The sequence below is a fragment of the Acomys russatus genome, chromosome 17 (genome assembly GCF_903995435.1).
Source record: "Acomys russatus chromosome 17, mAcoRus1.1, whole genome shotgun sequence".
In the NCBI taxonomy this organism is placed as follows: Eukaryota; Metazoa; Chordata; class Mammalia; order Rodentia; family Muridae; genus Acomys; species Acomys russatus.
Genome location: NC_067153.1, coordinates 40,133,461 through 40,146,854, shown reverse-complemented (window position 1 = coordinate 40,146,854; position 13,394 = coordinate 40,133,461). Strand labels below are relative to the sequence as shown.

The 13,394-nt window shown below is 41.0% G+C and overlaps 1 protein-coding gene across 36 annotated transcripts in view; it reads left to right on the top strand.

Moving 5' to 3' along the window:
* The window catches only part of Rbfox2 (RNA binding fox-1 homolog 2), a 271,178-nt gene that overhangs the window by 140,860 nt on the left and 116,924 nt on the right, over positions 1–13,394 (top strand). The window contains exon 1 of one of the 36 annotated variants that reach the window (XM_051159890.1): positions 8,329–8,459. The exons of 34 other annotated variants lie outside the window; for them this stretch is intronic. In XM_051159890.1, coding sequence (XP_051015847.1) covers positions 8,415–8,459 — 45 coding nt within the window. In that variant the 5' untranslated portion in view covers positions 8,329–8,414. Of the gene's footprint in view, positions 1–8,328; positions 8,460–13,394 lie in introns of those variants that run through there. One more of the 36 variants, XM_051159889.1, reaches the window with a different exon arrangement.

Here is a 13,394-nt window from a genome sequence, read left to right as displayed (position 1 = left end):
TCAATAAATTAAGTTTTCCGTGCCCCCTTTCTTTTTAAGGACAACATCTCACTAGGTAGCTGACCGCTATCCTGTGGGCCTCCCAGGAAGTTAGAGTTACAGGCGGAGCCGCTCACCTGTCCACACGTCTTTTACACATGTGTGTATAAATGTTTACTTTGCTTGCTTATTTAAAGGGGAATTAAGGTTATTTCTTTGCCAGAAGGAAAGATCAATCTTTAGTCATTTCTCTAATGCTGATATTACGATCTTGCAAAGTAGAAAGAAGAATCTAATTATATAAATGAGAAAAACTTCGGTCTAAAGGACCTACTTTAGGTATAGGGTAACAGGAAGGGGGAGGGGCTTAGTTTATAATCCTCTTTGGAGATGCTCCGTATCAGGCCTGCACAGAAATATTCAGTGGAGCGGCTCCTTTATCATAAAGGGAATTTTAATTTAAAAATGTTCTTGCATCATGAGCAGAGTAAGCGACAGACAGCTACACTGGGCATTTATCTCCTTCAAACCACATTACCAGTAATTGCTGCATTAAATCAAAGTCAGAAGAGATTACAGGTCTGAATAGAGCAAGGGCCTGGTGCCAACCCAAGGGTTCCCACACTGCTTCCTTGTGCTGTCAGAGCCCTGTCCCTTTCTCAGTGGGGATGAGAGTCTGGAGCTGCCCTGATGCCTGACTGTGTGTGCACTGTAGGGTGCAAGGTGACGAATGTTCAAACCTTACAGTCCCCCTTTCAGTTAACTCTGTATATTGCACCCAGGGGACGCTTCTATTTTATTTTACTTTTTTTTATTATTTGGTGCTACTAGATAAGTAAGAGATAGAAATGAAAGTGTTTCCCCTAAGCTCATGTATAGATAAGACTCCCTTCTTCCTGAACTATTGCAGCTGATGCTGAGGGCTCTCCCTGTGGGCTGGGCTTGTTTGTGCACTTACTTGGTGAGCACAGCAACTGTGAGGTGCTGTGGTTACCTTCTTCCAGAGGAAGAGTTGGAGGCAGAGAGACACTAAATACTCCCAGATGGTACGGCTGAGAGCCTGGCTGCTAAGATTTGACTCCGGCTGGTTTAGCACACACTCTTGTATAGGCTGAGTGTGGGGGATGCTATATAACTCTCTCTTTCCAGGATTGGAGTAACAGAAAGATGTGTACAACAAATTGAAAAGGCCATTTGTAATTGCAAAGGAAAGGGTCTGCCAGTGACCTAGCCTAGGTGGTTAGTAATTTCCAGAGAAGCCTGACCTTTCAACTCTGCTTACATCTCATATTTCTCCCTAATTTCCACCATACCCTTTATCACCTTCCCATAGGATAGGCTGGTGCTTTCCTCATTTCCCTTTGCCAGCCCTCCCTCCCCTCAAAACAGAATAACTAACCTTCCAAAAGCTCTGCAATGAGGAGGGTGGGAAGAGAGTCTTTATTGACAGATGTGCTGAGCTGTAATTAATACACAGTGAATGGTACAAAGTCACAGTTTGTTAATTTCTGACATGTACACACCCATGAAGTCATCATCACAACAGAGATAAGGTGTTACTTAACGATCTCCAGAAGATTCGACGGGTGTGGTGGCACCTGCCTTTAATCCCAGCACTTGGGAGGCAGAGGCAAGAAGGATCTCTGTGAGTTAGAGGCCAGCCTGGTCTATAAAGTGAGTCCAGGACAGCCAAGGCTACACAGAGAAACCCTGTCTAAAAAAAAAAAAAAAGGTTCTTTATGTCCTGACACCTCCTCTGCCCAGCACACTAACAAGCAAACAGTGGTTTGCTTTCCGCCATTGTAGGTGAGTTTGCACTTTTAGAATGTGATAAGAATGTAATTGTACAGTAAACATCCCTACTCCACCTGGGTTTCCTGTACCTAGTACCATTATTTCAAGGCTCATCTTGTGTGGCTAGAGGCTCATTCATTTTTGCTGCTGGATCACAAGTGTCCTCTTGTGACTGTGGCAGTATGTTAAGCATTGCCTCTTGATACCCATGCCGGGTATCAAGTATGGGTACTTTGCCTGTGTTTATTTTTGTGCAGAGGTCAGAAGCCTCTGAAATTAGAGTTACAGACAGACAGTTGTGAACTGGGAATCAAACTCTGGTCCTAACAGCCAGTGTTCCTAACCACTGAGCCATCTCTAATCCCTAGCCTACTTCTTTAGACTCTTCTAACTTTCTTGATAACAATTTCAAAGGCTTATGTACTTGTGATAGAATAGTTTTTAATTATGCACTTAACACAATTTAGAATTGGTGTAGGATAAAATTCTCAATAAGGGGTTGTCTAGATAGGTTTGCCTATGAGCAATGTCTATGGGGATTGTCTTTTTGTGTTCATTGAACTATAAAGACTTGCCCGTTGTACATGGCTCCATTCCCTAGAGTTCGGTCTAGATTGTGAATGATCAAAGAAAGTAAGCTGAGTACAGTATGTGCATATTTATTCTCTTTCTGCTTTTGACTGCAGACATGAATAGCTGCTTCAGGTTCCTCCCACCTTGACTTCCTCCAATGATGGATTCTAATCTGGACTCGATTTGTAGACCAGGCTGGCCTCGACCTCACAGAGTTCTGCCATTCTGTCTCTAACTCACTCCTGCCTCTGCTTCCCAAGTGCTGGGGTTATGGGCATGCGCCACCATGCCCGGCTGACAATTCTACTTTCAGTGTTGCCTGGTTTTCATCCTGTGACAAGATCTGAGAGAACAGCTTAAAGAGGGATGTGCTGGCTCATGCAGAGGTTGTCTGCAGTAGTTGTTGCTCTCCTGCCCCCCCCCCCAACTTATTTTATATTTAAACACTCAACAATCATTTCCAAAACCTACTTTCTTATGCGGATAATTGTTTATTCACTGGATTTTGTGGGCCAGGAATTTGGGTGGTTTTAGTTGGGCTGGATTAGCTGGGCACAGGTACTATCAAATGATCTCTTTGTATCTGGCAGTGGGCAGGTTGTTTGGTCTTGGGGAAGTCTCAACTAGGATAGCTCATTTTTGTTCCACTTGGTCTTGCTGTCATATTCCTTTACACAGTGGAAGCAGGACTGCAGAGAAATGCAAAAAATGGGTAGCTCCAGTGAGGAAGCACCCGTCAAATTCTCTGCTTTTCATTTGCTAATTTTTAGTTATTCTTTGCCTTAAAAGTTACTCTTTTATCTTTATTCCTTTATATCAGTCAAGACTTGAATGACTGATACTTTTATTTATAGATATATTTTCCTATCTTTTATTTTTCTTTTGAGACAGGGTCTTACCATGTAGCCCTGGCTGTCCTGGAACTCACTATGTAGACCAGACTGGTCCTGAGTTCCCAGAACTCCACCTGCCTTTGCCTCCCCAGTGCTACCATTGCAGACTTATTACTTATTAACAGTACTAGCTGCATACCCTTATTGAAAATGCATGGGACCAGAAGAGGTTTAGACTTCTGGAGGCTTTGTGGGCTGTGGAATACTTTAACAGACTATACTGGTTGAACATTGCTAATGCAAAATTTTGAGACCTAAAATGTTAAATCTGCAACTTTTTAAGTCAGTATCAATAACCAAAGGTTTTAGATTTCATAGTTTTGAATCAGGGATTCTCAAATGACACCAATTTAGAAAGACAACACCAAGAAAAGTGTTGTCGATCGACTTGCCTTACAGTTGATTGGTCATGCCTTTCATTCCTGAACAAAATGTGTGTTTTATACATTGGTTTTGTTACTGCTCACATTTTTATCCTGTATGTCATGCAAACGTGTTTCTACCCTTCATTGTGTTCCGGATAGGCATCATTTGTAGCCTTTCGATTGCTGCAGAAAACTCAACCATCTCATACTAAAACCAATACAGTTCTTATGCAGATAGTCAGTCGTATAAGCTTTTGGCTTTGTGGTGTTTTCTGCTCCTTCTGTGGACACCCAAAGATAGCTTTGCTTACAAAGAGTTGTTTATTCACTTAGAATGCTGCTCTAGTCCCAATTCCATACTTTTCCCATCTTATCTGAAAAACTTGATTAAGCCCTCCCAGTTCTCACTTAATAATTGTCTTAATAATGGGCTATTCTTAACCTTCTTCACTCCTGGAAAATGGGGATGGGTGGGGGTGACAGTGGAGGATGGTAGATTGCTGCTGTATTTTACTTTATCCCAGCTATCTTCAACTAGGTGTGGCATTCATCAGATGTGATTCAATGATTCTTTCTCCTGCGTTGTCAGCTGTTTGGGAGCTGTTTTTGCTCCTCATGCTTTATACCATGTTGGAGGTTTGATGTGACTGGATCGTGACTGAATGAAGAAATTAAGGATGGTTGCTATAGGAAACCTTCTCCAAGTACCTGGAGGGCTGAGTTGACAGAGGAAGAGTTTGCCTGGGCTTGTGGTTTTAAAGGGATTGCCATTTGTCTCGGCTGGAGGGAGCTCGAGTGGGAATGGCTCAACTCTGATGGCAGAAACATGTAGCGTGACTGATATCATCATGATTTTGAGAATGATGCAAGACAAATGGATAGGTCTTGTCCTTAAGCACAGGATCTAATACAAGTGTACCCTGGATTGCATAGAAAGTGCCATTATACTCAACAGAAAGGCAGATGACCCTCACTGGACACAGGAAGGGAGAAGAGCCTGTTGTGTGGCCAAAATTTTCCTGGAAAAGACAAGGGTAGACCACTAACTGTGTCAGTGACTGTCCTGTGCTTCCCACTTGGGCCCAAGGCAGAACATTTTGGTGAAATTCAAATGGAGGTGTAGTTTTCTACTTTTTATTTTGACCGGCTTTGAGCCTACCCTAATACCGGTGTCACAAACCAGCTCTGGGAAATAGAACTCCTTTCTCGTGAGTGCAGTCATGTTTTGTAAGTCCTCATTCTCTTCGGCCTTTTCATGTTGGCTAGTGGCATCATTTAGGGACGTGGGTTGCAGAAAAGTAGAAAATGCCCTCTGTGTTGTGGCTCTAGTGAGGTCTCCTGGGCCACACTTAATCTTGTGCTACTTGCTTTCTAGAAGTTAAGATTCTTTAAGGGTCCTTTTGGCTTTTAGAGACAGGGTTTCTCTGGGTAACCTTGGCTGTCCTGGACTCACTCTGTAGACCAGGCTGGCCTCGAACTCAGAGATCCAACTGCCTCTGCCTCCTGAGTGCTGGGATTACAGGAATGCGCCACAGCGCCCAGCTCTTACTTAAGATTCTACGCACAGCTCTTTGCCTTCTCTCTGAGTGTCTTACTACCCATTCCCACCCTTCTTCTGTTATCTTTTTTTTTATCTTTTGTTTTTTTAAAGATTTCTTTATTATGTATACAGTGCTCTGCCTGCATGTACACCCACACCAGAAGAGAGCATCAGATCATAGATGGTTGTGAGCCACCATGTGGTTGCTGGGAGTTGAACTCAAGACCTTTGGTAGAGCAGCCAGTGTGCTTAACCTCTGAGCCATCTCTCCAGCCCCTCTTCTATTATCTTAAATACAATACCACCTAAGCATTTCATCTTTTGTAGTTAATTCACCAGATATCAAACTGGACTAACTGATGAAGCTTTAAGTTTGTCGGGCATAGTTTATTATTATGGTCTCATTATCCTTTTCTTTTCTTTTCTTTCTTCTTCTTTTTATTTTTTAATTTTTCAATTTTATTTATTTATTTGTTTGTTTGTTTGTTTTTGGTTTTTCGAGACAGGGTTTCTCTGTGCATCCGTGCCTGTCCTGAACTTGCATTGTAGACCAGGCTGTCCTTGAACTCACAGGGATCCACCTGCCTATGCCTCCCAAGTGCTAGGATTAAAGGCATGTGCCACCACTACCTGGCCTCCATTATAATTTTCATGTCTTCACACCAACAGGAATTTTAGAAGATTTAGTGGGCAGCTAAGCTCAGCACTGTACCACCAATATGGAATCTCAGAAGATTCAAAAGTGACTTAAGGAGCTAATTGACAAGTACCCATGTGACCAATGGTGTAACTGATCTAAGCAAAGTGTAGTGAAGTTGAAGTCACATGGAATTCTTTGACTTAAGAGGATATTTTGTGTAAGGTTTTTATTACAGAGACCTGCCCCTGCCCCTCCTCCTCTCCCCACCTTAGGGTAGAACGCAGAGTCTTATGCATGCTAAGCAACTGTTTACCACTGAGACCTATCTCCAGACCGTCTGTTATTTATTAGCTGCAGAGGGGACAATTAAAGTGTATACCATAGGCTTAAGATGTAGCCAGGCAAATGTAAGATGTTAAAAGCCTCTGGTAATCTTCCTTCAGAGTTGGCGAAGCAGGTGGTACAGTTTAGTGATAGGAAACACTGTAGAGAGCACTTTTTAACAGTGCTATCTAAAGCCGGGCAGAGGGCAGACAGTATGAGTTCGAGGCAGCCTGGTCTACAGAGCGCGTCCAGGACAGCCAAGGTAGCATAGAGAAACCCTGTCTTGAAAAACAAAACAAAAACAAAAAACAAGCAGTGCTACCTAAGCAAGTTGTTCACAGTGCTTAGATCTGTACTGCGGCAGCACTTCACCCCTGACTTCCAAGTCCTTCACAACCGGGCTGTTTCCACTAGTTTCTCCAGTCCTTAGCATAGTACCTTACGTAGGGTAAATGTAAACAATTGTCTTTTGGTATGGGCTTGGGTGATCTTGCTGACTTATCTCAGTACCTGAGGTTTACAAGCGTATTCCATCATACCCAGCTGTTTTAATTATATTGAATTGGTTTATTTGGATCCTCAGAGAAAATCAGTGCTGGCAAGCTAGAGATATTCTAGTATTTTGTATGGTCCTGATTGGTTTAAAGTACATGTTGTACCTGGAAGACTGTCTCTAGATATGGCATTGACAATTTGAACCTTAAAGAAAAGTTTCTCCTGAACACTCTTGCGCTTAGCTTCAATGGCTGGAGAAGGTTATACTTCAGATGGTTGGGAGCAGCATACCAGCACAGGCCCTCACTTACCTCGCTAACTCCTTGGAAGCATATCCTAGGGTTACTGGCTCTGCCTCAGTAGATGAGGAGGTCGTAACACTGAAACAGACTTAAAATTGTCATTTTGAATTTTTGAATGCTTATTCCAGATAGAGGATTTTTTTATTATTTATTTATTTATTTATTTATTTATTTATTTTATGATAGGGTTTCTCTGTGTAGCCTTGGCTGTCCTGGACTCCCTTTGTAGACCAGGCTGGCCTCAGACTCACAGCGATCCACCTGCCTCTGCCTTCTCAGTGCTGGGCCCAGATAGAGGATTTCTTAAGAGGACTAGTTTAACTTGACTATTTTCACTTTTTGTGATTGTACAATATTTTTTAAAGTCTATTTTGCTGTTCTGATTGTAGATGAAAGGCAACTCCAGCTTGCTGTGGGCAGTCAAGTAACCTCACACCTGTCTGTGTTTGTTACTGCTTTTAATATCAGTTACAGAAATATGTGTGCACATGTGTGTGCAAACAATGGCAGGGTGGGTGGAACCACATCCTAAAAGGAGAGCAACTGCTTCTCTGTATCGACCTCTCCACCCCCACATCTTTACAGGCAGCCACAGTTAATCCCTCCAAGTTTGCCTGGAACAGCTGAGAGTCCACCCTGCATATTTTCAGGCCTCCAGTGTACTCATGTTGCTCTGAGTTGGGGCCACCTTTCTCTTTTCTAGCTGATCCTGCCAGCTGTCCTAGCTTCTGTTAATGCAGGAGGGGCCTGTGTGTTAAACGATACAGAAACATACAGTGTCATGAAAGGGACCCTTTACTGCATGTATCAATGTGGCTTTTTTTTTTTCCTGCCAGTTCTTTCTGTAGCTGGGCTTTCTGCTGTTAATCCTAACACCTGTCTATGCCGGAGACAGTGAGAAGGAAGGGTGCATGCGCTTGCACATGCGCACTCACATTTCTGCCTAAGGGAGAGCTGGAAAATAATACAGTCCCATTTGCCTCCCATGTCCTAGGTTGGGGGCATTTCCTTGACACACATCCTGGGACATATACATACATACATACATACATACATACATACATACATACATACATACATACATATTATTTTGTCTCTGGATACTTCATGCTTCTGCCCTTGTCTGCCATTTAAGGAGACAGAGGTCTCTTTCCTGGCTGTCATCTTCTGCGTCTTGGCTTACTGGTGGAGTTGTCAGCTAAAAACCAACCCCTAGTGCTGTCCTCGTTGTGCAGCTAGCGCAGTTGGAGTGCTCTGCTCCTCTTTGAACATCTCTTGTGTACACCGCTGAATCTTACTGGTCTGAATTAAACTCCGGCTTCACCAGCACACCTATCTGTGCAGACGGGACATAGGTCAAGGTTCTGTTTTGTTTTGTTTTGTTTTGTTTTGTTTTGTTTTGTTTTGTTTGAGGGTGCTTCTAGTTCCCTTGGTCAGGACACATCAGACAAGACAAAAACTTGAGGTGCTTTTTGTGCTGTCCAGCTCTGGAGTCTCCTTCCCTCTGCTATGTATGGTGTATACTGCATGGATTATCAGTATCCTCTTGTCCAGGTAAGCTGGGTTATGACTTATTTTCCAGACAATAATTGACTGAAATGAAAGTTGTATGATAGAAGAGTACAGGCTTCCTGTCATTCTACATGGCACCATCTGGGACAGATTTCTCAAGACCTTTTTTTTTTTTTTTTTTTTTAATTTTCTTTAGCAAGAGGTTTGATTTTTAATAGTGATGATGACTACACAAAAGTGGTTGGTTTTTCAATTTTAGAAATTCTGGAGCTCCAGAGATTGTTGGGGGCAGGATGGACTGGGCAATATAGATGTAGTATTTACCACGTTGCCGTGTATAATAAACTTCAGGGTTTTTGGAGGCAACTGAGAGGTGCAGGTGGCAGTCTCCAAATGTCGCTGTATTTTTAAAAAGGCAATACATAAGTGATGGCATGCCTAGACTATTTTAAGTAGGTTTTAGCCTACCACTTTCAGTTATTTTCTGGTAGATGTAGTGACATTTTCATTGTTAACTTGTTAAAACCCAGAACCAGAAAATGTTAAGCTGTTATAAAGCATATTACACTATAAAATGCCTTTCCGTTGGTAGCAGTACAGAGAGTAAATGGAGGAGAGTGCTGGGTTCTGGCTCCAGCTATGGGAGTTATTCCACATACGCTTACTCGAATAACCTCATTTCATTGGTCTTTGAGTTCTAAATTACAGGCATTTCATGGTCCTTAATTATTGTCCTTTCTGGTGCTATTTCTAATAACTAGCACCTAAGTTGCAGGTGGAGCAGAAATACACAGGGCTAAAAAACATGGCCTGTTGTTGGGAAACTCACTCTTGCTCTGCCTCCAGGCCCCAGTCCTGGAGCCCTGCGGAGGTAGTGTTCTATTTCTCTGACATGTCCGTCTTGGTGGCTTATGCGAGGGACATAACCATTCCCATGGTTTTTGATTTTTCAGATGAAATGCAAGTGCACATCACGTTTGTCATAATGAGGGTTGCAGCATTTATGGATCGTGTTTATCTGTGGGCTGTCCCTCTGCTGCCATCAGGGGTGCTCCTAACAGCCTGAGGCTGGGTATGTCATGAGACAAGACTAGAAGCAACTCTTACAAATAAATACTAGTGGGTCTTGGTGAGACACAGCTGTGACCAGGCAGCAGTAACACAAACATAAAGTTCCTTGGTGGAAAGTTCTCTTCAGTCTATGACACATTGGATGAAAGCTTTAGCAGTGAAACTTTGATTCATTTGTGGAAAAGATGAATTGGTGTGCTCTAAATCTTTTCGTTCACTCAGATTTATTATTGGTCAATGCAGTGTTTGGTATTTTAAACCATACTTCCCTGGCCTTGCTCTGTTTAGTGGGTTTATTCTATCTAAAATTAAAGTAGCTCAGAAATACCGGAAATGAAATGTTAAAATTAAAGGTACTTTCTCCATTCGTCTACACCAGTAAGTTAACGGGATTGAAAGAACAGTTTTACATGGAAAGATTAAAAGCTATTTTATGAACATATTTATTAATTTTTGATGGAATAGTTTTCATTGTATTTATAAATGAGTGATAGATGGTGATTTGCTACATACTCTTACACTGACTATAAAGTGCTTCTTTAAAGTTTCTGTTATATTATTATACTTGTTTTAGTCAAAACTCATTGCAAAATACTTGGAGTTATGTCCCAAACACATTATACAGTGAGCATGCTTAAGGACAAGACTGAACAGTATTTTTTAATAAGCAGATTCATATCTATTTTTAATTGAGTATTTCTAAAATTGCTATTGTGGAGATAATAAAACAAAGTACATTCTTTTCAACTGAAGCTTATACAGTACTTGACATTTCATTGCTCTTAATGTTAAAAAATAATGCCTACATAAGAGCATGCAATTGAAATTTATTATCTTATTAGTTAGAATTCCTGCAAAACTCAATCTAGGCCAGATCAATTTAAAAATACAGCTAGATTAAAAAAGATAGGGGATTGCTAGAGAAAAGGTCTAAGAGACAGAATTTTCTTGTTTAGAAAAAAATTAAGGAAAATTATACCTAAAATAATAATTTTTATTTAATTATTTTATTCTTTTAGGTTTGCACTATAAAACTTGCAGTGTAGACCAGGCTGACCTGGAACTCAAAGTCCATGTGCCTCTCGCTCCCTAGTGCTGGGATTAACCAGGCCAAGCCCTGAAATTTTTGTTGGTGGTCTAAGATTAAACACCTGTTACCTCTGACTGGATAATTAAAATGTAGCTGTTGTTGTGAATTAAGGGTGGTGATTATAGTCACAATTGTTCCTTAGTGAAAAAATGTGCTAGACTACTATCAGGTCACCTCCAGTAGTAAGGCAGCTAGAGGAAGAGGGAGCAGATTCTTACATCAAGTTGGAGGCAGGTAAAGGCACTGCTTGTGGGGCAGCCCTAAGACCAGTCTTGGCTTATGGAAGAGCAAGACAGACTTACCTATGGAAGCGATACTGTTGTTACTGAAATGTGCTTGGGTGTGCAAAGTACTGGAACATTAATTAGTGCCTCTGCTTTGTAATTCTTCAAGAAGTTATGACCCTGACATATAGTGATATACACACATACATATGGTCTTTAATTTCTCAATCTGAATTAGTTTATTGAATTTTTTAAAAGCACCTACCATGTGCCTAGTACTTTGCCAGACACAGAGAAACAGTGGCAGCCAAACCAGCATAGTCTCTAACAATTTAATAATAGATATGAGGCATATTTTAGTATTAGAAAAAGGATACACCCCAATTTTCAGTTTCATCATGTATTTTCTTGATAATTTAATTATTGCACATTTGTTTACCTTGCATCCCTTTTAGTATTGACCTGGGAATTTCTCAGAATACCAAGAAAGTAGACATCATTTCAGTTGTAAAATGACTCAAGTTGTTTAAGGTTGGATTATTACAAGGAATGAATAAGTACAAAGGTATGAAGTCAAATTACAGTTAATAAAGTACCGTATTTTCTGGCATATAAGATGATCCCCAACTTTAACTTTTCCAGTTAAAATGTAGCTTGCAGGGAGGCTAGAGAGATAGTTCAGAGGTTAAGAGTGCCGCCTGCTCTTCCAAAGGTCCTGAGTTCAGTTCCCAGCAACCACATGGTGGCTCACAACCATCTACAATGTGATCTGATGCCCTCTTCTAGTGTGCAGGTGTACAGGCAGGCAGAGCACTGTATGCATAATAAATAAATAAATCTTTTAAAAAATATATAGCTTGCAGCCTAAGTTGGCTGCACAGGGTGTGCGTTGGAAGAGAGGTGGTCTTATATGACAGGTGTATTCCAAACTCTGTATGTGTAATCTGTCTGGGTTTACCAGGGTGCTAGTACATGTTTTTAATGTTCCTTTCTAAAGGTTGGGTTTGGGGGTACAAGAAGTGAATGTGAGGATTTTGTGTGTATATAAACGTTCAAAGTTTAAAATAGTTTTCAAATTCTACTCTCGCTCTTTTTTTCTAACATGGGCCATCTGTATTGCATCCTGCAATACACAAAAAAAGATAGCAGCTGATGATTATGGAATTAAATCTCATTGACATCACTTATATTGAAAGGAATGTTGGAACAAAGAAGGATATTGAAGTCGTATCTTGAGATGCTTTGGGAAAAGTATCCAATAATAGGAATAAATGATCACTTAGAGTTATTGCAGGGATGTGCTGTGAAGGGCTTTTGTACTGACAAGGTTTCGTTGTTGGAGGAAGTACTGTCTCTTTAATGTTGCTCTTCACTTGGGTGTCAAAGGCAGCCTGGGAAAGCATTAGCAAGCCCTGCCTCTAGTCAGGGACTCTGGATCTGCTTTTATAGCATAGCTGGTATGTGGGTGGAAGGTAGGGAAGAAGAGTCACAACCATAAAATTATAAAGAGCAAAAGTATTTTTAAGTGAGCTTTTAATTGGCAGGTGTTCTAGCTACAATCTCAGATATTCTAATAAAGTTGAAAATCTTTATTTCACCTTACATTTTTGCATATCTCTTTAGTTCAGTGCTCTAAAAGATGCTGAAATAAATTTATAAATTTGAAAATATTGCCAGATACAGTTTTAGAAGAAAGAATGCTTTCATAGTACTTCAATAACTACCAAGATATTTTCCATTCTTATTTGTCAAAGTATGCCTAAATAATGGCTAAAGACAGATTTTGATGGTTTTTCCAGGAAAATGACCTCCTAAGTCATTATCTTGAGTTAAATAAGCGTTGCTACTACGCTGCTGCTACTTACAGTTCATCCAAGCCAAAGAATTGGGATGGGATATAAAACACTCTTTCTAACCTCAGGCTGCTCATAGTGTAGTCAGAATTATGCAAAGAGTTATGTCCATGAGATAGATGCCAAGGTAAAGTGTGCACACAGGCAATGGGGCAACTCACTGGAATGTGTAAAGCAGATACGGCCAGGGAATGTTTTCAGGAGTGAGGATCGGAGAATAGGCTGCTTGCAAGGGTCTAGGAACAGAAACAGCGTTGGACTTATTGTCGTTGCTTCACGTGGCAAGCTGGATGAGTTCTGGAGGGATAAGGAGCTGTGAACCTGAGGTCTGGTAAAACGCACAAGTGATGCTTTCAGTTCCTGCCTAAGAGTTGGGAGTGACCTCGTTGACATTTACATTACCTTGTTCGGACAGAGAGTAAGGAGGCGGTCATAAACCTAACCAACAAAGTAAAAGTCCTCAAAATATAAACATGTGGAGGAGATTGAAGGGCATACTACAAGGGGGAAGGGCATCCAATATTGATGGATCAGAAGAATGAATGCAGTGAAATGATTATATTACCCAAAGTAGCCAATGATATTACCTGAAAATTCAGTGTTCCGGGGTGGGGTGGGGATACTCCAAAATACACATGGAAGCACAAAGATCCTCAGTTAGCTAAAGCAGTTTTCATCAAAGAGAGTAACACTGGAGATAACACGGGGCCACCTTCAAATTATACTGAAGATTGATAAT